We start from the raw sequence: 27,865 nt of genomic DNA, 5'->3' as shown, positions 1-27,865 counted from the left end.
ACAAAATAAGCACATCTATCTAGGTGAAAAAATGAGCCTGGTGATTCTCCCCAAAACAACAATTAGTAACCATAAAAATATTCAGTTATTTATATTTCAATTATATTTGACTCTTAAAATATTTTAGTTTCAACTAATTTATATTTCAGTATATAATATGTAATATGTAATAATATTACATAATTTTATTATAATATATATTAATAACTGAATTTTTTGGTGGTTACTGATTGTTTAAATTAATTTAAATTATTTTGTTTACCAGACACAATATCCTACTATAGTCTTGCTAAAAGATCGTATAAGATAATTATAAAATATTTATTTTTAATATTATTAAATTATCATATACTTAAAATTCTATTTTTAATGATATTTCGATAATCAACTATAAATAAATATTTAAAACATTCATTTTTTTCATAATTCAACTAGACAATATATTAAAATATAATAATACAATTTTTTATTTTAAACTTTCCAGCTGAACCATTTCATTCCCCTGCATAAGTTTTCGTTTCCCCCCTTCAGCATTAACCCTAATTTTGATTTTCCCCCCTTATCTTTCTCTCCAAACTCCAATCGGCAGGTCGACGGCCTTCCCCCTTTATGCTTCTCTCTCTCAGGTGTCTCTCTTCTCTTCTCTTCTCTCTCTGACCATCTAGCTTTATTCTCTTCTCTCTCGTTGTCTCTCTTCTCTGTCCGGCTCTCTCTTCTCTTCTCTGTAGTTGTCTCTCTTCTCTTTATCCTCTTGTTTTCTTGTTTTTCTTCTTCACTTTGTGTTGGAGTAGCCCTGTGCCTAGAGGGAGTGGCCTTTTTTGGCAGAAGCTTGAGGTTCATCAGAAGCACTTAAATCGACTCAACAAGCCCCCCATCAAATCCATTCAGGTCATATCTTTACATCTACTCACATTTTTATGTATGTATTTAGCATTTGTGTCACATTTGTTTTTGCATTTGTATAGTATTTTGATTTTGTTTATAGGAAAGTATAGTTCTTAATTGGTGTTGTTTTGAATGAGCAGAGCCCAGATGGGGATACCATTTACTTTATTCCAATCTCACATCAGCCTGCTTTTGAACACCTTCTCCTTAAGGATCAGAATATCTAGGTCCCCTTTTTAATTTTTGAGAAAATGTGCTTAAAGAGATGACATTTTGAGAGCAAGCTCAGTTAAAGATATGATAAAAAGAAGCATAGATTTCTTTATTTATTTTCATCCCCCTCATCTCTCTCTCTCTGTTCTGTTTTTTTGTAAGGGGGGCTATTTTATTGTTTAGTTTTGACTTACCGGAGTAGCTGCCTTGTTTGAATCTGCCGGAATGATGCTCCTCCACCAGAATTCAGGAGGAGCTCTAGATGCTGCTGCTGTTGTATTGCTCACTCTTTTCACTCCCTCTAGCCGCGCCTCTTCTTCATTTCTGCCGGTATGCATTTTCAGCTTCATATGTGTTTATAAATATATGTGTCATTCATATATGATATGTGTTCTTGATTATGTGTATCAACATTCATTGGCCTTCAGTGTTATCTTTCTCTATATTGGTTGTGTTTGTTTTCTTATTAGATTATGGGTTGTTGGGAATTCTTTTTCTTCTTATAGATATATGTAGTATTTGCGATCTGTGATTATTTTTTTTGTTAGTTTTTACTCTAACATGTGTGAGAGTTTTAGGTTAGGTGAGATTTTTGTGATAGATGATTAGTTTGTGTAGAAATTAAATTACCTTATAATTATTAATAGTATGGCAGTTAAGGTTTGAGTTATACTACTTAATTGTGGTCAAAGGCAGTAGATTAAGACATGTAAAAGATATGAGTAAGTCTGATTAGATAACAAACTGGGAATTTACTAAAATTGGCAATTGACAAATACGAACAATTTAAGCACACTATTCGAATCATCAAGGACGATAATTTTAGTAATGGACTAAGCTTGAATTGACCGACTTCATTCATGTGCAAAGTCGTAACAACTAGAAACGCTTGAACGTAATTAAGAAGACTTGGAGTTTTTAAGTGTGGGTGCACTGATAACCTAGGTTTTTCTTTGTCATAAGGGCCAAAAGTTGGGGAATTGTGCTTCTAATAGCTGACTTTGTGATCATCTTGTGCATGAATTTAATGCCATAAAACCGAGACATATGAACCTGCTTAAGAGTGTTGTTCTCTGACAAACTGTGTGTAAGAGTAAAGAGTTGCCTGAGCTGCATATTTGGTTGTGGTTTATCTGAATTTTGTATGGTAAAAACTTCATGTGCTCATTTGCTTTATTCATTTTTAGTCAGATGAACAAAAAGCTGCTCTATGGGGGCCTCTGGCCAACCAAGGATGGAAAGCATGTGTCGATTCAGCTACTGGCCCTAGTATTAAATGGAGTTGTCGTCAAGAAGACAACAAATACGGAGTAGATCTTAAAGCCCTATTGTCTAACACTAGGAGTTATTATTTTTCTTGCAACAATTATGGAGGTCAAACTCCAATAAGCTGCTCTATCTTGCAAAGGGCTTTCTGTTGGCTTCTATCTACTCTATATAGGCTCTTGTCAATTGTGTGAAACAAATTTTTGTATGTGATTGTACGTTGTTACTATAGTTGGTAATAAAAACTTTTGTTACTAATTTATGGCTTGTTAATTATATTCTTCAGCATGATTTGATTAGGTTATGTAAAACCATTGTGTGACATAACTAAATACAAAAGGAAAAGAAAAAGAAAACAGTTGTCTTATGCCCTACAAACAACACAATTTTAAGAATAAAATCGTTGTCTAAGACATATACAAATAAGTATATAGTAGTAACAAACCATTGTCTAAATCAACATTATTCAAGCATTTGGAACAAAAACCGTTGTAGAAGAGCTTTCACACAATTGTTTCATCAAATAAACTATTGTTATAAGGAGCCTTACACAAGTGACCACTACTCTAAGCCCGTTGTACAAGGTGGTAAAACACGAGCCTCTATAACTCAAACAATCTTGTCTGATACTCTTATTAACAAGTAAATATATCCACAAACTGTTGTGGATAGTCCTAATAACAACACAAATTCGAAATATGACTGTTGTTGTGAAATGTTTATAACAACACTTTGTTAAACTTATCTGTTGTTGTTTCTGGGTGTAACACAACACGCTGTTAAACATAAACCGTTGTGTTTCTTGATCTCACACAACGGTCGGTACCGTTGTCTGAGGCGTGTATCAGACGGCATCGCAATAGACCACGGTTTTTCTTGGTATCAGACAACGGGCAAAAACGCTTGTCTGATGCTGTTTTCCTTGTAGTGTTTGCAAGTAAAGAAAAACTTTAATTCAATATGTTTCGTCATATCATCTTTAATGTAGTATTTCATAAACATGATGCTGCCTCGTTAATATAAGTGGAAAAATGCTTTTTGTTACCAAAATATGAGAAAGATGTGAGTGAGAGAGAGTTCGACAAAGTGAGAGAGTGAGAGAGAAAGGTCGAGTAAGATGGAAGTCGATAGTGACTATTTATATGAAGAGAGTTAGAATTTAGGAGCTGTTAGGGATGAGGAACTGGGGTGAACGTTAATATATTCACTAAATCCGATAATCAATATCGAGCGCTAACTTAGCCATTGCATTCGGTCGCTAAAATCTATCGCAAATATATCAATTAAATCGGTTAGTCAATATCGATCGCTAAGTTAGCACAACAATCTGTCCTGAACGCTGTCGCAGACACGTGGACAAATGATTCAGCTTTGCAGTCGCAATTTGCTGTGACATTACGGGATGGTGGAGCCAACCGTTGCTTGTTGCTGCAGCTGGGTTGAGATGAAACGCATCTCGTCGAGACAAGCTAAGAGTCTCGACGAGTCGAGCCGAGACGGTGCACCCGTGATGAGGCTATTCCAAGATGTATGGGCATGATGAAGCGATACTGAGTGCGAATTCTAATTTCTTATCCCGTGAACGCTTTTCCTGTACAAACTAGTTGTGCCAAGTTAAACTCATCTCGAAACAGATAGAAATTCGTTTGTCTCTCTGCTTGTACCCTTGTACAGTGGTTTTGTCGAAGCGCCTTGGGCTTTTTACCTTGTACAAAATTATATGATGTCGTATATGTAGAAGGACTTGTGTCATAATTGATGTGGTTATGCTATAATTTTAGTCTCTTTTTTTTTTGAAAAAAAGAAATTAATTCAAAAATGGAAAGCCATACGGCATCTACAAGAACAATCGAGTCGAACAAATATAAAACAGATCATATCGCTGATTAATCTAGTCTTTATAAAGACTCAATCAAGCGATTTGTTGAAATTGATATATACACATATAGTCTTCATCAAAACCCGTTTGAGCTATCGATCGTAACTGCAATCTCATATAAATCTTAACCTCTGAATCAATCCCTTGAAAATCTGACAGATCTAACATCCTAGACATTGAATCACACCAAAACATACCAAAAAACACACAAAGCTCTCACAAGGAGAGAATAAACAAAACCCAAATAAATTGGGAACAAAACTCACCCAAAAAAAGATTTTATCAAACAAAGATACAATCTTGTATGATAGAAATCCTTACCTGGAGAGGAGTATTATTGAAACACAAGAACAAAACAAAGAAAATAACCTCACGACGGCTAGACAAAAGGAAGAAGAGGTTTTTTTAGGATTTGGAGGAGAGGCTCAATGATAATATTCAAACGCTATAATTTTAGTCTTGATAATATATTCTTCATACAGAAAAATATATGCTTCGATCGGATGTTCTTTGATTAATATATAATTTTGTAAGTAATGATCCGTTACTACTTACTCCCTCTGTCCCATTTAATTCTATACGTTTCTTCTTAACTGCTCGACACGCATATCAATGCTCTTATAAAATATAGTTCCGTAACTTATTTTTGAGATTTTCTTTTTCTGTATAAAAATATAACATCCAAACTTTAATTTAGAAAAGAAAATTTTAAAAATAAATTGCACAACTACACTTTTTAGCAGCATTAAAGTCCGCGTCCCCGTCCCCCAATATATACTACTCAGCGGGACGGAGGGAGTACTAGTTTGACTAAAAAAAATAGAATTCTAACATTATTAAAATTATTTAGTTAACATTTCATCCTTTTAAGTCGCTTTCGGCACTTATCCGCTCCGCACTTGGTTACCAACTTTATCATGGCCACGATAACTGGTTTTATCGTGTTGGTCAAAAGAATTTCTTTAATTAGACTTAATTTTGCATTATTTTTATAAGCCTTTATGACTATAATTTATTAACTTTAATTTTATTTGTTCTTGTTTTATTTTCAGGTACTTTAACTTTGTGCTTTATAAGTTAGATAATTTAAAATTGCTTTAGTAAAAAAAATCTTGAGTGATTGCATTCTAGTCTTATAAAGAAAAATATATTTCCAAAATAATGGGTATTATTTTTTTGAAAAAAAAAATAAATTTAATATGTAAAAGGAAAAAAAAATACAAAAATGGATTATAGCTCTATGGAAAAGCATAATGTGGGCTTATTTTATTTTCTGGTGCAAAACGGTAGATATTTTTAATAGCACTCCATGTCATAACCACTTATATCTCAAAATAATTTTATAACATAATAGTAATCATCTAGAAATTCTGTTGTGGAATCAATTTCGAAAAATAAACTTTTTTTCTTCAAATATTAAGTGTTAAATTACTTATAATAAATATATGTTATAGCATTCTATATTAGAATCACATTTTATATGCATTCTATAATAAAATAAATTTGATGATCTATAATGATCCTGGAATATTGGTCATTTTTAATGTACTTAATGACCAAAAAAATTATTAAACTTATGTGATTTTTTCATTTTAACCATAAAACTGTTTTTGTTGCAGAATAATGCAACTAGGTAATACAAAATCTATTTGACATAACCCAATTTTAATAAATTTCTGACCATGGTTAATTCATAGTTGACATGAATGTCACAGGACAAGACGTCAAATTTTCTATTTTTATTTTTAAAAGTTTACATAACTTATTATACATATATTAAAATTTAGCTATATTAAAATTTTTTGGTAATTAAATCTTTTTAATATATTGGGTCCTCTTTAGGACAAATATGGGAGTTAAGAAATTCAAGATGTAGCATATATTTTTTTGTTATTTATTATTTATCCACTTCTAATCTTAACGATGATAAAATGAATTAAAATTTAAAAATTATTAATATGAATTTAAGAATTTAAAATTGATTATGCATACTTTCTAGTGGTATTTATTTTAAGAAATCCAATTATAAAATATATGAAAAAATGGGTCAATATTAAATTAAAATAGGTCAATATTTAATTAATTTGATTATAAAAATTAAAAATGAACTATTAATATTATTAAACGAGTATCGAACTCCGAAGAAGAAATTAAAGTATACTTCTGTCAACAATCATAGTTCGCAACTCAAAAGATTGCTGATAGGTCTTTCGTGTTCAATATACCACTAATGAAGTAGTTATCAAACAAGAAACATGCGGACACCAAAAATTTTAATGTAGATTTTAAAATACCAATTCTCTGTGTCCAATTACACGTAATAAGCATTAATTTTTATGAATTTGATGTATTTTTATTGTTTTTCTAATTCAAAATATAGATAGATCTGTGTATTTTCATCGATACTGTCAATAAAAATACACAACTCATCAATAATGTTTATTTTGTACCTTTGGACAATGTACATTGGAATGATCCTTTGAAAAATTGTTTTTTTCTTTTTTTTTTGAATAACCTTTGAAAAATTGTTAAAAGCTGCATTACTGAATATGCATTTATTTCTCAATAAAGTGATAGTATGCACACGAAATAACTGTGTCCATTTCTAAAGCAATTGAGTGGATTGGTGACTTAATTCTCATAAAAAGTTGTGTTCCATTTCAAAGCAAACGTAGTCCAAGCTAAATATTTTCAAATGCCAAACCAAAAGCTGTGTTCACTTTTATTCGTTCAATTCCCATAGATTTTGCATTCCTGATAGTGAATTGATGGTTGCACCGATTTTATTTATCTTTAGAAAGCCAACTGGAGAATAAGAATACTGGAGCTGTAGAGCAAGATATTAAATATGTGTTTATTTACAGAACATACGAACGGATGATTCTTGGTACAATTAAATAAAAAGCCTTGATATAAAACCATGCACACAGTAAACAACTAGACCTAGTGCTCAATCTTTGTTTTCGTAGAAAAGAATCTACTAATTCCTCTGTGTTTCTCTGATGTTGGGTTTGAAGAGGAAGAAGAGCCTGACTTAGTTGGCCTGTGCTTGGGATAATGCTTTGAAGTGATTGGTGATCTTGATAGATTGTTTGCTTCAGAAAAGGATGGAGAAAGTGGTGTATTAAATATATCCGAGTCACTACCAGCTCGATGCATATTTGAACGAAAACTATCAGACTCAGATTTATTACCATCCTGCATATTCATGATACTTGTTAGTTTATCTTCAGTGAAGATTCCATCCTTCTTTAGAATCATCTCCTTGGTTAGAGACCCGCCAGATTCCATTTGAGGGCGCATTGAATTCAGGTGCTTGCCTAGAAGAGAAATAGTTTCTTGACATTCTGCTAGCTTTTGAGCTGCAGCCGCTAACTCTGTCTCCTATAATGAGAAACAGACAGGGGGGAAAATAAGCTTTATTATCAAGATTAAGCTACATACACAAAGCAAAATGAATACAGTTCAGATATGACTGAATATATGTAATTACATTTCTAAGATAGTAGCTAACAAATACTTGGCATATTACATCCTATACAATAAAAAAAACAATTGCTACTCGACCAGATCATCGTTGATTTTCACTACAAATGCATCTCTTCATTATCTTTCATAGAACTCATAAGCTCCGCAATCTTCCAGATTACTTGTACCAAATTCACCAGATAAGTTGACAAAAGAAAAATTATTACTCCCTTCGGTTTGGAAATAGTAGGTTAGCTAGATTCTTACATCTTAATTGTTAAGGGCTTTTCTTCTCCATGTATACCTCTACTAAGGATGAGTTACAAGAGAACTGAAGGTATGGCAACATTAATCTGTTAACAAACTTAATTCTCATTATATTATCAAGTAAAACTGACTACTTAAACAAAATTGCGGAGCATGAGACACTCTAACACCATGGAAAGAGTATTGTTTTCAGAATGGAGACCAGAAAATGAATAACATAAACCATATACAAGCTTAATTTTGCAGGACAGTCCTGCATATATCGGTTAAGAAACCCTCATCTTTCCGCGGTTAACAGCAATAATTGAACTATTGACCTACCAACAGGCAATTGATTTAGCAACATTAACATGTAAAAAGTGTGGTTAACCAGAACGCCTAAAGAAGCATGATATATAATCTTATAAATTCAATTACTATTTAATATTTATGCACGTATAGACAGACTTCAGCACTTACCTGACTACTCTTGGCATCAACTTGATTTACTGGAAAGCTCTCGATCCTGAAACAAGTAAATCAAGAAAAACTTAGGGGCATTTGGCAAGTAAAACGTACAAGTTTGTACACATAACTATTATATTAAGGCCAAGTCCATAACAGACGTCTGGTGCAGCATACTTACCTTCCCAATTGAGAGCGGCAAGGCAAAAACACAAAAAATTTCACGATAAGCGCGGTAAGGTAACTGGGTCCCCTTTTTTTAACATAAAAGGCCACTGTTGTACTTTAAAGTGTGAAGTATAGCATGGACCCAGACCTATAATACTATTAGGCCTCTAACATTATGTACAATCACCAAAACACATTCATTAATAGTGTAAAAATATAACTGTATATCAGACAGAACAAAATCATTATAAAGTTTTGTGTGTGAATTTATTTTTTCTATCCCGAAAAATGACAAAGAAGAATGAAGTTCCTCTCCTCTTCATCCCTCTCTTAAGTTATCTAATATCCTTCCCGTCAAAATTTTAAGGATTAATGGCCTTTTAGCTTTTAAAATTAATGACTATAACTATGAACCCATCAAGTCCTAAGATTTAACCCCGTAATTTATACCCTCAAGGTACAAAGGTACGGGATAAATACCTATTGACCCTTATACAGTGACACTAGTGTATAAGAAAAAAGGTTCATTTTCTGCTAGGTTACGATACTACTTCTTAAATTTGTCTAAGAAAAGGTTCAGGGCTTAATAATCCTTTGGACCAATTGACCCTCCTACCACAACAAAGGTGTATAACACTATATCAGAGGGTCAATTGTCATTTATGTCCCTCCGATATATACTGTTATACAACTTCGTCACGGTATAGGGTCAATAAGTACATATCCCTACTTTGAGTGAGGGTTAAAAAGTACTAGTATAAATTTTAGGGCTTGATGAAAACACAATCATAAACTTCAAGGGTTAAAAGATCATTGAGCCAAATTTTATACCATGGACAAATTACCGGTAGGTCATATGTATAGCTATATAACATTAGGCTGGACAATCAAGTAGAATGGAAAAGTCACCTAATGAAAACAATTTGCATATTTGAAATTAAATAAAAATTGCAAACCTTTTCAATTCTTCTTGAAGATCATTATATCTGGCAAGAGAATCCTCGTGATTCCTCCTCTCCACTTGAAGCTCACTATCCAAACTATCTGCTTTAGCCTGTAGAAAATCTGCCTTAATTTGTAACTCCTCTGCATGCTTTTCTAGAGACCTGTATGATTCAGCCATACATTTCAGCTGTGTCTCGGCTAGACCATTCACTTTTTGAGCAGATGCCAGTTGTGATTTAACTTCAGCAAGAAGTTCTTCTGTTTCCTGTAACCGGGACCGAGTGGATTCTAGATCTTCAGTACATCTAGCTAGATCAATTATAGTGTTGTCTTTTTCTGATTTTAGCAACTCCAAGTCCTTCAGTGAGCAAGTCCATGAGGATTTCACTTCAGAGGTAGGGACAAAAGCACCTTCATGGGGAATGTCAGGATCAGATGTTGAATCAGAAAAATGAGCACAGCCATCTGCATACCTCTGTGTAGAGTTTGTAACTACCTTGTTCTCAGGTAAAGCAACTTTGTCTATGCAATCAGAAGTACTTCCTTCAGTATCGATATGTTTGTAACCCAGGACATCAAAACGGAAATAACTGGCTTTGCTGAATACACGGGAAAGGGAAATAACGAATTCGTTCAAGCTTATATTGCTGTTTTTAACCTCATCAAAAGCAGCAGAGAATTCCCCCAATATTTTAGTTAACTCGTCACCTTCCAGTGATGAGTTCTGGACAGCTCTAAACTCTTTTTCAAGTAGCAATACAAATTCATGAATTTGAGATACAGCAGCCACCATATCTTCATCAATTATATGAACAGCTTCAGATGGTTTGTGGGTTTCCTGAGACAAAGAGGATACTTTACCAGCAATGTCCATGGAGTTCTCAGGTAAAGCTGGACAATCACCTGCAGTATTAGTAGAGCTCACTGAACTCTGATGCAAACTTGCATCCATGTCCTGTACTACGTTTCGGATATGTTCCAAAAGTTCTTTCAAATCAGATTCTTTCGACGCGGACTCAAATATCAGTGAGATCTTTGACTGGAGTTTCAAACATGGCGACAGATCCTCCCCGTTCGAACTAATATTTAAAGATTCTGAAAGTGGCTGATCTTTAAGTTGTAAACCCACAGTGGCCTCTGACAAATCATGATTCACATTTTCAAATGTTCTGGTACTCGAATCAGAACTTGGACTAGTTTCATTTGAAGATTTAGATGAATGTGCCAACTTTTCCATCTCTAGAAAGTCGTCCATCAGCCCTATCCTATATGGATTTCCACTTTTTCTTGGACTTTCGATGTTCTTTCCCTTGTTAAAACTGGGGAGCTCAGACATAGCCCAAGACCCAGCACAACTTGCTTCATCATCATGTCCATATTCTGACATGGATGTTAGACTGGGTGGGTTACATGCATTTTGACTGAAGTAATTTTCAGACACAATTTGACCATCAATTTTTGATGTGTGTCCTTGTCGATTATTTGCTTGCAATTGTGCTTCCAAAATTTGAACTTTGCTGACTGTCTTGGCACACACACTTCTGGAAGCTTGTAATTCACTATTTCGCTTGGCCAACGCTTCCTTGAGCATTTTTGTTTCTTCTTCCATTGCCAAATAGCGTTCAGTTAGTAACTCAATTTCTTTCTGGTACTTTTGTACATTATCATGTGAGAATTCAGTGAAAGTGGACATGTGTGGACTGCGGGGACTAGAAGGAGGCTTTACAGGTGACCTCCTTAAACGACTTTCTCCAGAATCCCTGCCCATGCTCTCAACTTCGAGTTTCATTTGAGCCAGCGCAGCTGGTCCTGGCAACTTTTTCCGGACAAGACCACGCAAACGTTGACACTCTGCTTCTAGCTTAGCAATCTTCTTTACCCCTTCTAAATGTTGTTTGTTTGCAATTTCTGCAGATCTGACACTCATGTTTTTTTCCTCATTACGAATCTCTAACTCTTTAGCAGCTATATGTAGTTCATATTTGAGGGAATTTATTTCCCTTTCACAAGAGTCAACATTGCTCTTCAATTGTTCAATCTCCGCTTCAGCTTGAGATTTTTCTTCAGTGATCTTAACCAGCATGTTAGAGCGCTCTTGCAAAGACCTTGAAATTGCTGTGTTGTCAGAAACAGATCTACGAAGTTCTTGTCCTAAGTTATCTAACTGTGTTTCAAGCTCAAGCTTTATCATGTCACATTCTTTTGTTTTCATAACAACAACTTCATGAAGTGTCTGCTCGTGCTCGTCTGTCAGATTTCTAATTTGTCGCATACACTCTTTTAAAGCGCCATCTAAATGTGATGCTCTCTCTTCGGCAGTTAGCTTTAGTAGTGTAACCGATTCTAGATGATTTTTCAGATCCAGAGCTTCTGCCTCAGCCTTTTCCCAACCTGTTCAAATAAAACTTGTATTAATATGATTATTGTTACCAGAAAAACATATTTGTTAGCAGCATGATACTTCATGGAGAATTAGCACCACACCACCAAACCTGAAACAGCTTCTTCAGCAACTTTACTGTGCTGTTTTACAAGACCTTCCTTGGTCACCATCTCTAAATTTGCTGCGGATAGCTTCTCATTCAGTTCCTCCACTTCATCTTCTAATTCTTTCACTTTATCATCGTAAGAAGTCATCTGGTCGTCATATTCCTTTACTCTATCTTTGTATATAGTAATCTGCTCCTCATATTTCTGTACTCTATCCTCATATGACTTCACTTGATCCTCTAATCCAGTTAGATGTGAATATGACTCTACAGATAATTGGACATACTTGGTCTTTTTGCTGTTATCCTGCTTAGCCTGAACCATATAATCAAAAGAATTGATCAACTAATTAAATAATGCATAAGATCGAAGAGTCGAACTTGAGTATATAGTGAAGCTGTTGATGTGATAATAAGCCTGACTACAGTGAATTGAACAGCTTAAAAAACTTTCACCAGTAAACACTAGAATGTGCATAGATGGTCAAAATCTGACATAACATTCGAAGTAAGAAGTCTGCCAATTGGGGTTTTGGGGGGTGGGGACTGGGGGGCGATGGGGAGGAAGGGAAACTTGCACACTTTTTAATCTTGACATTTGATTTCTCATTATTTCAAAAAAGAATATATACAGTTTCCTATTCCATTAGTATATATCAGATGTATAAAATTTCTAACCCTGAACAAGAACAAACGAGACGAAAAGGTTGAGGTGCTCTACTGTCTCTACATGCTCACAAATCTCAATTAACAAAGCGATGAAGGAATTCTAATGTCATCCAATGGAGTTCTGTATGACTAACATATTATACAGTTATACTAATGTAACGATGTACATACCACAGATCCAGCTAGATCTGGAGCACCGGCAGATTCTAATGTAGCAATTACTTTCTCGGTAGCTGATTTATCCGAAGATTTTTTTTTCCAGGGCCAACTCCGTCGGTCCATAACGGAATGTATAGCTGCAAATGGTAGTATAACAGTGTCAGTAAAATTTGACTTGAACAAATCTTAAATGTGTTTCAAATGCATTCTACACAGAAAGGCATTTTCTAAGAGCGAGAGCTACACCCTTCGATATGCAGTGATTGGGAAATGTGTTAAAATTTGATAAAATCACATCTCATCTGTGCAAAGAAAATTTCAATCTCTCTTATGTGCAAGCAAAATATATTCAGTTTCATCAATAACTATATGCATAATATAGGACCTGAACTTTTGCCACTTCCTCTTGCTTTTCGAAGTGTGGCTGTCCTTAAATGCAGTATGAAGCATTCTTATTTGGAAATCATATTTTCAGCATCAGCTAAATAATAATTTTCCAACAAATTTAAACAAACATATATAAAAAGGAGGGATGAATATGCATCCACGTCCAAATAGGCATTCAAACCTCTGATTTGGATTAAAATCCCAGTTTGAGGCCACAATAAGAACAAGTGCAAGTAGCTAGCAACATATCTTCTTATTAAGAACATAGCAAGATAGAGGAATTACGCAGAATTAGGCAAATATCTGAAATGATATCAGGCAGCGAGATAACAGCATAGCAAATCAATCGGAAACAAAGTAATAAACCATTACTCGAATTTTAAATGCTTCGACTGAAAAGAACATGAACTACTGGTCTATTACTAATCCAATTTCAGCAGGGTTTGTTGTCGACTCTGTGTGTTCCGTGATACCATATAAAATAGTATAACATCATACTCACTTAAGTTAAGTGGTATTCCATTCTGACATACATACATAGAAGAACTGTGTTATTATTTGTTCCCAGAAAACAATAAATTTCGAAATGTCAGATTCATGACTTGAATTTTTATTTTTTGGTTCTGGGTGCTCTGTCATTTTCATTCACTCACTACTCCTTTTTCTAGCCTAGCATGCGCGTAGATCACATCTAATTCCGGAAAATTTATTCGAATAGGAAATCCAATAAATTTCATTATTTCATAGGTCCTATATATTCTATATAGGACTTGATATCACATTGACTAATTCACCATAGCAACAAACACATATAGTTGCTTAACCAAAAAGAAAAAAAAGAAAAAAAGCCAAAGCTTCATAAGTCTTTCACAAATAAATCAAATTCTAGCATAAATTAAATCCATCGTTATTTACATTGAAATCGAGAAAAAGCAAGAAAATACAAGTCATTCAAGCTCCTCAGTTTCACATATAAATCAAAACAATAAAAAAACATGAAGAAGCGTGAGATATACACACAAGAGATTGAGTTGCTCAAAGAACAAGTTCCGACAGAACATATTAAACAGACATGTGTTTTAGTGTATGTGAAGCAACTTACCGGAGGCAATGTAGTTCGGATACTGAGTAAAACTCGAGTACTGTTAGTTAGCCCGTGTGAAGTGTAAAGTGTTATATTTAAGGTCTTGTTTCGCAGAGAGAGAGAGAGAGAGAGAGAGATGGAGAGAGATGGAGTGGAGAAGGTGAGTTGTAGTGGGATATAAAAACTCTATAGATAGTCAATATATATATATAAAGGAGGATGCGGGCGTCTCTAAGATTGCTCGATTCAGTCCTCTGAATTTTCTTGATTTTCGGAGAGAAAATATAGTTATAATTCAAAAAATCAGGTCCGAGAATTCTAAAAGTAATACAATTCTTTTCTTATTTAATTCTAAAGATGATACACTTCTTTTCTTATTTGGTATTTCTTATTAAACTCTAAAGATGATACAATAGTATTTCTTATTGAATTCTAAAGATGATACAATTCTTTTCTTATTTAGTTATCCAAAACAAATAGGATTATATTTATTCAAACTAATAATAATAGATTAAATACAATTTATGTTTAAGATATGTAAAGTAATATATACAATTCTTATTTTCGATAAGATATATTGAAGATATGTTTAACGGGAACACGACTGAAAATAACTTTCATGGAATTATAATAGTATTTCGTATCAAACTTTATAAAAAAAATTATTTATTAGTATTGTGTTTAAGGGGAGGGCGGCCCAAATTAATTTTTACCTAAATAATAATATTTTTTTATTAGTATTATGTTTGACGGGAAAGTAGCTAAAACAATTTTTTGTCTAAATTTATAAAAAATTTATAACGCCGCCGCGAAGCGCGGCTTTTTTCACTATTGTAAAAATAAAAAAAAATAAAGGTGTGTGTGTATGGAGTGGCGTTGGAGCATCACTTTAAAAGAAAGGGGTGGACGTTGGAATTTGGAAACCTCCAAAACATGAGGGTTTTTTTAGTTTCAGAATACCGATGTTTCGTAAAGGGAGATGTGTGTACAATTACTGTGCTACCCGCTTTTCGATGTATATTGTTCTAGGAGTGTACAGAGTATTTTTTTTGTTTTATTTGACGATAAAAAAAAACCCACGTTATTAACAAAATACCTGTATTTTGATTTACAATTTTTTATATTATTTTATTTACATATTAAGTAAAGCTTGGGTTTTTAAGCTTCTATGTACGGTATACGTCTACTATTATGTGTAATATTTGGAAAAAAGACCATATCTCACAAAATCAATAAGAAATGTCGTGAATAATAGATTTGTGAAAAATTGTCTCCAAATATCATTTAATAATACAAATGAAGTAACGTTTTGTTTTAAAATACATCTATGTAGCGTTATATTTTTGAAAAACAGCCTAACGTTACATCGTATAGACTTATCGAATATGAATGTCAATTAGCGATCCTAACTTACTACCATCACTAAATTAACTAGTGTCTTGGATCTTATAGGCATTCACATATACCTCATATACCTTTAAGAGCATCTCCAAAGGTGTTCCTAAATCATTCTTTAAACAATAATATAAAATGTGGCTCCTAATAGTTAGTACATTGAATAATGTGTGAACTCCAATACTACTCTTTATAATTGCACTTAACTCATATTTTATTATTATTTAGGAGAAAAGTTGGAGAGAGAAGTGAATAGAAATAAAAGAAAGTGATTATTTTATTCAAAGAAAATAAGTTAGGAGCACCTAGGTGCACTTTAAAAGAAAACAGAGAGAGGAAGCTCTTAAACTTTTAAAGAGTTATTAGGAGCCCATTGGAGCTCTAAATTTTCATATCCTCCTAAATTTTAGAATTAAGAGCTTGTTTGAGGACTCATTGCTCTCTTCCGCTAATTAACGAGTGAGGTACTGGCCACCAAAACTAATCTACTATCTTTCAACTATTAGGAATTTTGTCAAAAACAAAATCTTTTTACCTAAATGAGTCTATCGAGATGTATATAATATAATACAATAATATTATTAGTGTTAATAATAAATTAGTTCATTATCTTATTAGTCTCCTATTTATTATATAATTGGAATCCTTTTTCATTATCTAATAAGATTTCATTTGATTAAACTCTTTTTTTATTATCTAATTAGTCTCCTTTTTTATTATCTAATTAAATCTCATCTAATTAGACTTCTTTTCATTGTCTGATTCGTAGAACGAGTTAATAATAGGATTTCGGATTTATTTTAAATAATTTTAACTATAATTTATTTTATTCAATTTAGTATTCCAGTCTCACTTAATTAATATCGTAGATAATTTGAATCACATAATTAATTGTCATTAATTTTTTTTAAGTATTCTTTATGTGTGACTCTACATGTCACTGTTACATTAACAATACTTTTATTATTATATAATAAAATTATAAATAATGAGCAATATCTAATAATACATCAATGTTATCCAAGAAATAATAATAAATTGGTGATTTGATTATATTTTTAATGAATAGTGTTTCATGTAATATATTCACCTCAACACTAATATACTATTTTAAACTCAAGAAATGATTCATGTCCAGTGGCAGAACTAGAAGAGGACTAGGGGTTGTTAGAGTTACCCCTAACTTGAAAAAAATAGTGTAAATAATACCCGTGTTGTATTATAGATGTTAACACAATTTTTTTAAAATGTCCAATAAAAATAGAGAGATGGCTTATTTTGTAAGAAAAATATCAAAACATATAAATAATAATATTTAACAAAAAGAGAATAGGAAGTAATGATTTTACAAATGAAAATATATTTTATAAAATTAATCTTTAACTTAAATATTTTTTTTTAAAAAAAAAAAAAGAAAGCCAGCACTCCAGTCTATCCAACTCACAAATCGTGTGTTTAGAGATTACAATTTACTCTTCTATCTTATTTCCTTCGTATAAGACATAAGGATGGGCAGAGGACATTTCGGTGTCGGGGAGTGCTATTCCCGCCCCATCCCGGAATTCGATACCCATTTTCGACCCTGTCTTGAACTCCTTACCTCCTCGATCCCGGTCACGAACGGGAGACGGGGATCCCCGCAGGAATTCGGGGAATTCTAGTTTTTTATAAAATAAAAAATAATTTTATAATATATATAATATTTTTTAATTTAAAAACAAACTACTAACTCATAATATACAATAAAATAAGATTATCTCATATTTTATATTTTAAATTTATAAAATATATTATATTATGATATGATATAATCATAATCGATCAATAAATATAAAAATTATTTTTTAATTCAAATAATATTATAAAAAATATTTAATATTAACATATATACACAGTCGGGGTCGGGGATCATGACGGGAATACACGAATTCCTGCCCCGCCCGATCCCCAACTTTTTTATAAAACTTCCCGATTCCTCGATCCCAAAAAGTTCCACGAATTCCCGACCCGGACATGACGGGGAACGGATTGGAATCGATTGGGGTGGGTTGAATGCTCATCCCTTATAAAATAAAGCATATTACATGAACTTACAATCTCTTCAAAGAGTGGTGAGATATTTTCTTTAAAAGAGAAAAATCAAGAAACTTCTTCAACTATATCGAGAGATGCACGGTGCGGTTCACATCATAAAATAATTTTTTGTTCTTTTTCCGATGTGATCATATTTTAGTCCTCATTCTGTCACTGTTTTTGTCACCTTTTTTATAATTTAATTTTCATTTTCTTGATCAATAATAAATAGGCTATTAAATCAAATTGATACTCTATTAGCAAGCCCTGATAAAGTTTTAGTGAGCCATCCGGTAAGAGAGAAAATCAACGTTGGCTATATTATGTTATATCAAAGCGAGTGATGTTAGAATTGATTTGTATGTTAGAGTTGATTTTTTATTTAATTGATTTTTGATCGGTTGCTATACTCCGAAAATGCAAAAGAAACGGAGAGAAGGCATGCTGCGGGCAGAAGAAGGGATGTCGGGGAGTATCGAGTACAGGTCGCACATGCATAAATGTATATTCTGTGGTATTCATAATAGGAGCCGTGCGCTGGCGTAGTAGCAGATCTTAGTCCTTAAACATATGTGCCGTCTGATTATATCTGACAGACTGATGGTAAAGACCAGTGTCAGGGTCAGCCAAACTAACGTCGTCTTTAGCGTATCACTGTTGGCAACTTAAATAATGGGTGAGCAACCGATTCAGGCATTAATCGGAAATTGAGGATTAATCAGAAAGATTAATCGGAGTGAAAATCAGATTTATTTTAATATTAAAATATTATTTAATATGTAGTTATTATTATATTAGCTATTTACTAACTAATATATTTACTATATTCATAAACTCTATAATTATTCATATTTAAAGTAATATAATATTTTAATTTTAATGATTTATCATATATACTTCGATTAAGAAATATATATAAAGATTAATCGGATTTCAAAAATCGAATCGGTGCCGACCTTGCAGGGGATTAATCGGTTAAATCGGAGACTCTTAGAACACTGTTGATATGAGTCAGAAGTAATATTTAATATTAAAAGCCCAAGAACACTAAAGCCCAGTTAAATAGGGCCTGAGGCTCTTAAATGTTAATTAATTTCGTAATTAATTAATAGAGGTCCAGTTAGAGGTCCAGTTACGAGTCTAAATTCTATAATACATCTGATTCTAGCAGATAAATATTCAGAAGTTCGGATAAACGTCAACAACAAGAGGATAAGAGTTCTATCTTATCTCTTGCTTCGAAACCTACTTCGATAAGAAGTCTGATACACGGAATCATACTTCCATCCGACTTCTGACTCCGAAGCGCCTATATAAAGGGCTCTACCCCTCATAACTAGAACTACGTTTTGGACTTGATTCTTCTCCAAGCAGAAGATACGTAGGCATCTCACATCGAGACCAGTCCGAAGCACGAATCGCTCACCCCCGTTTTTAGTTCTACAACATTTGGCGCCGTCTGTGGGAAGAAGACAACAACCATGACGAATCCAACCGGACCACGTTCAGAAATCCATGTTCCACGCAGTCGAACCACCACCGGGGTCTCGACTGAATCGACCCCTGTAACTACCTCCCTCCCGCTTGGTACGATCATTGCTCAAACTACTACTCCCCTGACTTTTGGCTCGCTGCCCCCTCTGACTCGAGTAATAGCAACCGTCACCGACGCCGGCACACATTACTCAACGGTCACTACAACCACCCGTGGAGGCACAAGAGATGACTATGTGCATGTAACTGACTACGACTCTTCCGAATCGGAGCAGGAGCATGATACACCCCCTCGAAGGAGGAGAGATGCTGATCGACACCGTCGACGCCGCCATAGGCAAGAAACTAACGAGCCCCGGGGGCCAATAACTTATGAGGAAAGGATCCGGGCCTATGAAGAGGAAATCGCACGGTTAAAAAGAGACCAGGCAAGGATGCAACCCCCGGAATCTAGGGATGAAAACCCTCGTCAAACCGTGATGAATCAAATTCACTTGTTACCAGCAGGCGATCCTGATAACCCGGTTCCCCCTTTTACGCAAGAAATCATGGGTGCAAGGATTTCCCGAAAATTCAAGCTCCCAACCATAAAAGCTTACGATGGCACGGGTGATCCCGCTAATCATGTTCGGACCTTCATGAACGCTCTTTTGCTCCAACCCGTCACCGAAGCAATCAAGTGCCGCGCTTTTCCTCAAACCTTGAGTGGGATGGCTCAACACTGGTATAGTCGCCTACCCCCCAATTCTATCTCTTGTTTCACTGACTTGAGCAGGGCTTTCATAGGACAATTTGTTGGAAGCAAAACGCATGCCAAGAGCTCTGCCTCTCTAATGAATTTGCATCAAGGTAAGAACGAATCGCTCCGAGAGTATATGAATCGTTTTACCAAAGAAGCCTTGAAGGTCCCAGATCTAGATCAGAAGGTAGCCATGATTGCACTCCAACAAGGCACCACTGATGAAAATTTTCGCCGATCTCTAGCCAAGAGGGCTCCGGACAATATGAACGATTTACAAGAGAGAGCCGGAAAGTATATAAAGGCGGAGGAGAGTTTGAGAAAATCCCAGAACAATCAGGGACCGAATACCAACTTCAAGAAGCGTGGGAATGACACGGAGTATAATGCTGAGAATAAGTATTCCCGGAAGGAAGATGAGGAAAAATTGCCTGCTAAAAAGAAGGTGGGGCCGAGGTTTACTGAGTATGCCAGGCTTAACGCCCCGAGGAGTCAAATCCTGTTGGAAATTGAGAAGGATGAAAGTGTTAGATGGCCGAAGCCTATAAGGACCGATCCGGAGAAACGTAACAAAGATTTATATTGTCGATTCCACAAAGACACAGGACATAAGACCGATGATTGCCGGCAGTTGAAGGATGAGATTGAGTTCTTGATCCGAAGAGGAAAGTTATCCAAATTTACCAAAGATGGAGACAAGAATCATCGAGACAATGATAATCGTGGAAGAGACAACGATGATAAGAGAACCCAGCCTCGAGGGCCTGTGATCAACGTGATCTCCGGAGGACCTACAGCTGCAGGAACCTCAAGTAATTCACGGAAAGCTTATGCGAGGGAAGTAATGAGTATAGTTGGAGAACCCCCGAAGCGGGCAAAAATTGACTATGCAATGGCATTCGATAACGTCGACCTCGAGAAGGTAAAATTCCCCCATGATGACCACTTAGTAATTACACCAGTGATTGGAAACTCGTCCGTAAAGAGAGTGCTCATTGATAATGGAGCCTCGGTGGATATTTTGTTCTATGATGCCTATGAAAAGATGGGATACTCCGATACTCAACTGACACCCTCGGATATGCCTATATATGGCTTCAACAATGTGGAAACCAAGATTGAAGGCATGATCCAACTTCCGATAACTATGGGTACCGAACCCAGACAAGCCACGTGCATGGTAAATTTCTTGGTCGTTAAAGCCTCATCAACCTATAATGCCATCCTTGGGAGGACTGGAATACATGCTTTTAAGGCAATCCCATCTACTTACCACATGAAGATCAAATTCCCGACTAGGAACGGAGTTGGGGAAGAATTAGGAGATCAGAAAATGGCCCGAAGCTGTTATATTGGGGCATTAAGATCTGGAGAAGCCGGGGGGCAAGTATTACCTATAGAGGACCTTGATGCCCGGGAAGAAGAGGAAAGGAGAGGCAAGCCTGCCGAAGATTTGGTTCCAATCCAATTGTATACAGAAGAACCTGAAAAGGTCACTTATGTTGGAGCATTACTCCAGGAAGATTTGAAACAAGAGTTTGTGAGGTTCTTGAGGAACAACCGTGATGTTTTCGCTTGGACAGCGGCTGATATGCCAGGTATCGACCCCTCATTCATAACACATAAGTTGAATGTAAACCCCGTGAGGAAACCTATCAAACAGAAGAAAAGGAACTTCGCCCCTGAAAGGCAAGAAGCCATTAAACAGGAGGTCGATAAGTTGTTGGAAGCAGGTTTTATCGAAGAAATACAATTTCCAGAATGGTTGGCCAACCCTGTTATGGTCAAGAAAGCTAACGGGAAGTGGAGGATGTGTGTAGACTTCACTGACCTAAACGACGCTTGCCCAAAGGATTGTTTTCCTCTTCCGAGAATTGATACGATGATAGATGCCACTGCTGGCCATGAGATGCTAAGTTTCATGGATGGCTTCAGCGGATATAATCAGATCCGGATGGACAAGGACGATGTACCCAAGGTATCGTTTATCACTGACTTTGGTGTATTTTGTTATTTGGTTATGGCTTTTGGACTTAAGAATGCAGGAGCAACATACCAACGCCTTGCAAACAAGATGTTTAAACATCTGATTGGTAAGACTATGGAGGTATATGTAGACGATATGTTGGTGAAAAGCTTGAACAAAGCAGATCACCTTGAACACCTTAGGGAGGCCTTTGAAGTCCTGAGGACGCATAAGATGATGTTAAACCCAGCTAAGTGTGCCTTTGGGGTCGGTTCTGGGAAGTTCCTGGGTTTGATGGTCTCAAAGCGTGGTATTGAAGCCAACCCCGACAAGATAAAAGCTATCCTAGATATGGAACCCCCAAAGAGTGTAAGGGATGTTCAGAAACTGACAGGAAGAATTGCAGCCTTGGGAAGGTTTGTATCCAAGTCAGGAGACAAGTGCTTGCCTTTCTTCAAAGCATTAAAAAAGGTTAAGAACTTTGAATGGACGGATGAGAGCCAAGTGGCCTTCGAACATCTAAAGAAATATATGGCAGAGCCACCACTCTTATCAAAACCCGTAGAGGGCGAAACCCTGTATGTATACTTAGCTGTCTCGGAACAAGCGCTAAGTGCCGTCTTGGTTCGGGAGGAATCCAAAGTCCAGAAACCGGTATACTATGTGAGCAAGGTTCTGCATGGGGCTGAGCTCAATTACTCAGTGATAGAAAAGTTTGCTTTGGCCATGATTACGGCCTCGAGGAAGTTGAGACCTTACTTTCAGTCTCATAAGATAGAAGTCTTGACAGACCAACCTCTCCGAAATGTTATACATAGCCCTAAGGCTAGTGGAAGATTGATCAAGTGGGCCATTGAGCTTGGAGAATTTGATATCCGATACAAGCCTCGAACGGCGATTAAAGCTCAGGCCTTAGCTGACTTCCTAGTTGAATGCACCATTAGCAACCAGGAAGTCGGGGGGCAAGGAGACAAGGTAGAAGAACCTACTAAGGAAGAAAAACCTAAAGAATATTGGCTACTATTTTTTGACGGGGCTTCAAAAACAAAAGGTAGTGGTGCAGGACTTGTGCTCAAAAGCCCTGATGGCTTTACTGTGGAATATGCTATTAAGCTAGACTTTCCGACCACTAATAATGAAGCAGAGTATGAAGCATTAATAGCTGGACTTGGTCTAGCTAGAACCTTAAGGGTAAAGAATTTGAAAGTCTGTGGTGACTCAAAGCTTGTAGTCTTCCAAGTGAATGGTGAGTTTGAAGCCCGTGAGGAGACTATGCTGAAATATCTAAGGATTGTAAAGACCCAGATGGCAGTATTCGAAGAATGCTTGGTAGAATATGTGCCAAGGGAGGAGAACACCAAGGCTGATGCCTTATCACAATTTGCATCCTCCGATGATGAGGTATGTTCAGGAAGCGTTTATTATCAGGTTTTGAAAACCCCAAGTATCGAAGCAAAGTTAGTTGCCCCCATTGACACCGGGGCCACTTGGATGGATGAGATTAAGTTGTACTTACAAAGCGGTCACCTACCGCCTAATGCTGATGAAGCACGAAAGTTACAGGTAAGGGCCCTTAAGTATGTACTCATTGAGGGGACCTTATATAGAAAATCGTTTGTGATCCCTTATTTGAGATGTTTGAGGCCGGATGAGGCTCGGGAAGCCCTTAGAGAAGTCCATGAAGGGGTATGTGGCCAACACCTCGGTGGAAGAGCATTAGCTCATAAAGTAACTCGCCTTGGATTCTATTGGCCAGATATGCTAAAGCACGCTCAAGACTATGTAAAAAGATGTGATCGTTGTCAAAGGTTTGCACCCGTTGTACGACAACCACCTGAGATGCTGACATCTATCAATACTCCTATCCCCTTCGCAATATGGGGGATGGATATTCTTGGACCATTTCCACTTGCTAGTGCGCAGAGAAAGTTTCTATTGGTTGCGATTGATTATTTCACTAAGTGGATTGAAGCCAAGCCGTTGGCCAAGATAACCACCAAGCAAGTTGCTCAATTTGTGTGGGAAAACATTATCTGCAGGTACGGAATACCTCGAGTCATGGTTACAGACAATGGGACTCAGTTCAATAATGCCGAGTTTAGAGGTTATTGTGAGGATTACTCGATTGGGTTACGCTTCACTTCAGTTGCCCATCCTCAAGCTAATGGACAAGCTGAGGTGGCCAATAGGATAATCCTTGATGGACTGAAGAAAAGAGTTGAGAAAGCCCAGGGGTCATGGGCCGATGAGATACTCCCTATACTATGGGCGTATCGAACAACTTGTAAGGTTTCAACTGGGGCAACCCCCTTTCAGCTGGCTTATGGAGCCGAGGCAGTGGTGCCACTTGAAATCACTCATACATCCTCCAGGGTCCAGCAGTATGAGCCAGAAGCCAATGAAGAAGGTATGAGACTTGCACTTGATATGATTGATGAGATTCGTGACGAAGCTCATGCTAAGATTGTGGAAAACCAGAAACGAGCTTCCTATTACTATAACCTACGGGTTAAGGAGCGATACTTCCGGGAAGGAGATCTGGTACTTAGAAAAATTGAAGCTTCTGGGGTAGGCCCCAAAGGCAAGATGGCTCCGAATTGGGAAGGCCCCTACCAAGTTAAGAATGTCACAGGCCATGGCTCATATATACTCCAAACCTTGGAAGGAGTTGAAGTTCCCAGAAGTTGGCATGCAACCAACTTAAAGATATATTATATTTAATGTCTATTCTGTGATAACAGAAGGTAGTAGTTACCACAAAAATAAGGTCATGTTGACCACTGCCATGTAGTTGATTTCCAAAGATAGTTATTTCTTTTACTATAATAATAAAGTCCTGAGGATTATATAGCATGTTTATCCAAGTCATTTTTCCTTGTACTTGTGCTTTCGTTGATGAAAAGTTCACAAGTTCTAAATTGAACTTACATGTTTAAAGAAGGAAATCCTAGATATGAAACAATATGGATAAAAAACTCGAAGTTGAAAAGTGCTAAATGAGGCTCGAAGCTAAAAGCATGATATGCAAAAGAAGTTAACTTGATAAATATGGTTAACGAATAAACAAAAGAGTTAAACCCCGAAGGGTTGATATAAATATCCAGATAAATAAATAAACCAAAGCCACGCAGGGCTATCTAATCTAGGGTAAACCATCATCAAACTGGTCATCCCCTTCCTTGGCTTTCCCCTCCTCCTCAGGGACCTCCTCTTCCTTCTCCACATCCTCGGCCATGGGGGAATCAACCCCATCTTGCGCTTCCTCCTCCTGGGTCTCGAGTGGATGGGAGTCCCCGAACTCCGTTTCCTCGAGGTCCTCTGAGGATTCTGAGGTCTTCCCCGGGATCGGGGGAACGGGGAACTTCTCCAAAGTGACCCCCTCAATCTTAGAGCCGAGTTCCTCGATGATGGCCTCCCAGCAACTCTTAAAGGTCTCAGGGAAAGCCGCGTCGTACTCGGCCGCCATCAAGTCCTCGTACTCTTTGGACTTCTTGAAGTCCTCAATTGCCTCCGTCCGGACCCGATCCAGCTCAGCTTCCAGGGTTCGAACCCTCTCCTTCTCGATCGCCAACTCCTTTTCCACCTCACGGAAGCGTTCGAAGTTGGCCGTAGAGGACTCGAGGTATCTATCGCGATCGCGCTCGGCGATCGTCTTCTCGGTCCTCACCTCCCTCAAGTTGTGGAGGGCCGCTTGGAGGTAAGTATTAACCTGCAAAAAGAGAGAAGTTAACACAAGAAAAAGTACTCTAAGTACTAAACATAAGAAAGAAAAAGGGAGCCAAAAACACTAAGTAAAGTTGAGATTTTTTACCGAAGCAACAGCCTGTGCTCCGAGAAGCTCGATCTGTAGATCGTCCGAGGACTCGACCACGTGGGCCTTGTCCCTCGGGGTCACCACATTCTTGGACCACTCAGCGGCGGCCCGAGAATCGCCCACTATAGTGTCCTTGTTTAAGAGGCCCCACTGAACCACGTAAGGATTTGGGTCCTCATCGATAGCAGTGGGCCTCTCGGCTATGAAAGCCGGAACTTTCTCCACAATGGGAGAACCACCCTCCTTCCTGGGCCGCTTGGTACGGGCCTTCTCCACAGGAATGGCCTTCGAAGCGGCCGTCTCCCTCTTCTTAAAAATATTGCCCAGGGTGGCAAGGGCTGCGGAAGAAACGTACAAACAAGTTAAGGCCCATAGTCAAATCCAGTAAGAAAAATAAAAATAAAAATAACGAGAGGAAAAAGGGAATACCCTTTGGGCCTAAATCACTAAGCCCGTGTGCTTGAAGTGAGGCCTCTGAAAGCAGCAGAGAGCAATGATGGAGGTTGTCTCCCATCAAGATGCGAATGGCGGCCTCTTCTTCTAGGCCCAACTTAAGAGATCTAACGGGCCCGTCTTCGGCCCGACTAAAGTTGGAATAGAAACAGTCCTCCCAACTGGCCCCCTCCATATAAACATAAAACCATTGTTTTTTCCAAAGAGGGAGGGAGTCAGGAGCTGTGTCAGAAACAAAAATACTACGGGCCACATTCCTATATTGGATTTTTACCCATCCCTCATCGTTGGGTGCATTCACGAACTTGAACAAATATCTAAACACTGCAACACTAGGCTCTAAATTGTGTTTCCTACATTGGACTAAAAAACAGTAAATGAACTTCCACCCATTGGGCTGAAGTTGGGTCGGGCAGATACGGGCCTCAGCCAAAAGCCTGCCAACAAACATGGGGGGAGGGAACCTAAACCCGGCATAGAGAGTTTCTTTATAAATCCTAAGGGCTCCGGGCTTTGGATAGCAAGACCTATCATTTGGGCCCGGAGCCACAGCCCTGTATGGCCCATTTATCCCAAAAGCCACAGCAATGGTATCTACGGCTTTTTGATCGTATTTTGAAGGAAACTGATACGATTCTAAATGCAACAAGTTGGGAAAAGCTTCCCCAAAATCTGAAAGTAAATCTCTAAGAGAAAAGACACTAGCATGAACTAGGGATTTCTTTTTACCTCGGTTCGCGCGAGGATGAGCATTGGAGGGCTGGGAAAGCTGTGATTGTTGGGAAGAACTTGAATCTGCCATTGATATTCTTCGGATGAATGCTCTAGACCCAGAAAATGATGAAGAAGAGATGAAGATTGCTCGGAAACTGGAAAATCGCTTGAATATCGGCCGGAAACTGGAAAATCGCTTGAATATCGGCCGGAAACTGGGATCTTCCTGGAGATTGCCTAAAAAATTAGAGAGATTTGAGAGAAACTTGGGAAAGTGTTTGGGCTCTAAGATTTGGAAAGAATAGTGAATGAAAAGGAGTCCCTCAGTCACTCTATATATAAGGGATGATAACCGGTTCAACTGCCGGTAAGCCCTAGGGTTACTGCCTGTATTCGGTAAAATGGGCTTTCTAGCCGGTGGATGGGCCGAGTTTGGGCGGCAAGCCCATGTGATTCAAAATTTTTTTGAAGGTTCTAGAAGAACATGAGAAATATCTATATATATATATATGAAAACAAAAAAGAAAAAAATATCCTAGGCCTGACAGATATAGATCTTGGCCCACAGGATCTAACTAGTTCAAGTTAGCACCAAAACAACGCTAAAGAAGCACACCTTCCTTGGCGTGCTTACGTGAATGCCTCCTTGGCGTGGTTGACCAACGCCAAGGAAGCATATCATTGTTGAATCCCGGTGGACCAACAACGCCCAGGAAGCACACCTTCCTTGGCGTGCTTACGTGAATGCCTCCTTGGCGTGGTTGACCAACGCCAAGGAAGCATATCATTGTTGAATCCTGGTGGACCAACAACGCCCAGGAAGCACATCTTCCCTGGCGTGCTTATATGAATGCCTCCTTGGCGTGGTTGACCAACGCCAAGGAAGCATTTTGC

General features: G+C 37.1%; 2 protein-coding genes and 1 long non-coding RNA gene across 4 annotated transcripts; 1 reads left to right on the top strand and 2 right to left on the bottom strand.

Moving 5' to 3' along the window:
- Nucleotides 1–487: 487 nt before the first annotated feature.
- Nucleotides 488–2,634, top strand: LOC108222507 (uncharacterized). The gene is made up of 3 exons (XR_001806980.2): nucleotides 488–888; nucleotides 1,026–1,428; nucleotides 2,286–2,634. It is a non-coding gene; the product is annotated as an uncharacterized LOC108222507 (long non-coding RNA).
- Nucleotides 2,635–7,049: 4,415 nt separating this feature from the next.
- LOC108223357 (filament-like plant protein 4) lies at nucleotides 7,050–14,515 on the bottom strand. 2 transcript variants are annotated; one of them, XM_017397561.2, is made up of 6 exons: nucleotides 14,342–14,515; nucleotides 12,865–12,989; nucleotides 12,028–12,340; nucleotides 9,547–11,926; nucleotides 8,438–8,483; nucleotides 7,050–7,627 (listed from the first exon to the last, which is right to left on the bottom strand). In XM_017397561.2, exons 2-6 carry the CDS (start codon nucleotides 12,973–12,975, stop codon nucleotides 7,187–7,189), a joined length of 3,291 nt encoding a protein of 1,096 aa, XP_017253050.1. In that variant the 5' UTR covers nucleotides 12,976–12,989; nucleotides 14,342–14,515; the 3' UTR covers nucleotides 7,050–7,186. The 2 variants fall into 2 exon arrangements, with proteins under 2 accessions (XP_017253050.1, XP_017253051.1); XM_017397562.2 differs by lacking the exon at nucleotides 14,342–14,515 and adding an exon at nucleotides 13,525–13,994.
- A 10,617-nt stretch (nucleotides 14,516–25,132) lies between these two features.
- LOC135152817 (uncharacterized) lies at nucleotides 25,133–27,415 on the bottom strand. Its single transcript, XM_064093927.1, has 3 exons — nucleotides 26,234–27,415; nucleotides 25,802–26,142; nucleotides 25,133–25,699 (listed from the first exon to the last, which is right to left on the bottom strand). Exons 1-3 carry the CDS (start codon nucleotides 27,057–27,059, stop codon nucleotides 25,133–25,135), a joined length of 1,734 nt encoding a protein of 577 aa, XP_063949997.1. The 5' UTR covers nucleotides 27,060–27,415.
- Between the last annotated feature and the right edge of the window lie 450 nt (nucleotides 27,416–27,865).

Source organism: Daucus carota, chromosome 5, assembly GCF_001625215.2.
Source record: "Daucus carota subsp. sativus chromosome 5, DH1 v3.0, whole genome shotgun sequence".
Classification (NCBI taxonomy): Eukaryota; Viridiplantae; Streptophyta; class Magnoliopsida; order Apiales; family Apiaceae; genus Daucus; species Daucus carota.
The sequence above is the reverse complement of the archived record's forward strand: the minus strand, read 5'-3'. Positions and strand labels throughout refer to the sequence as shown.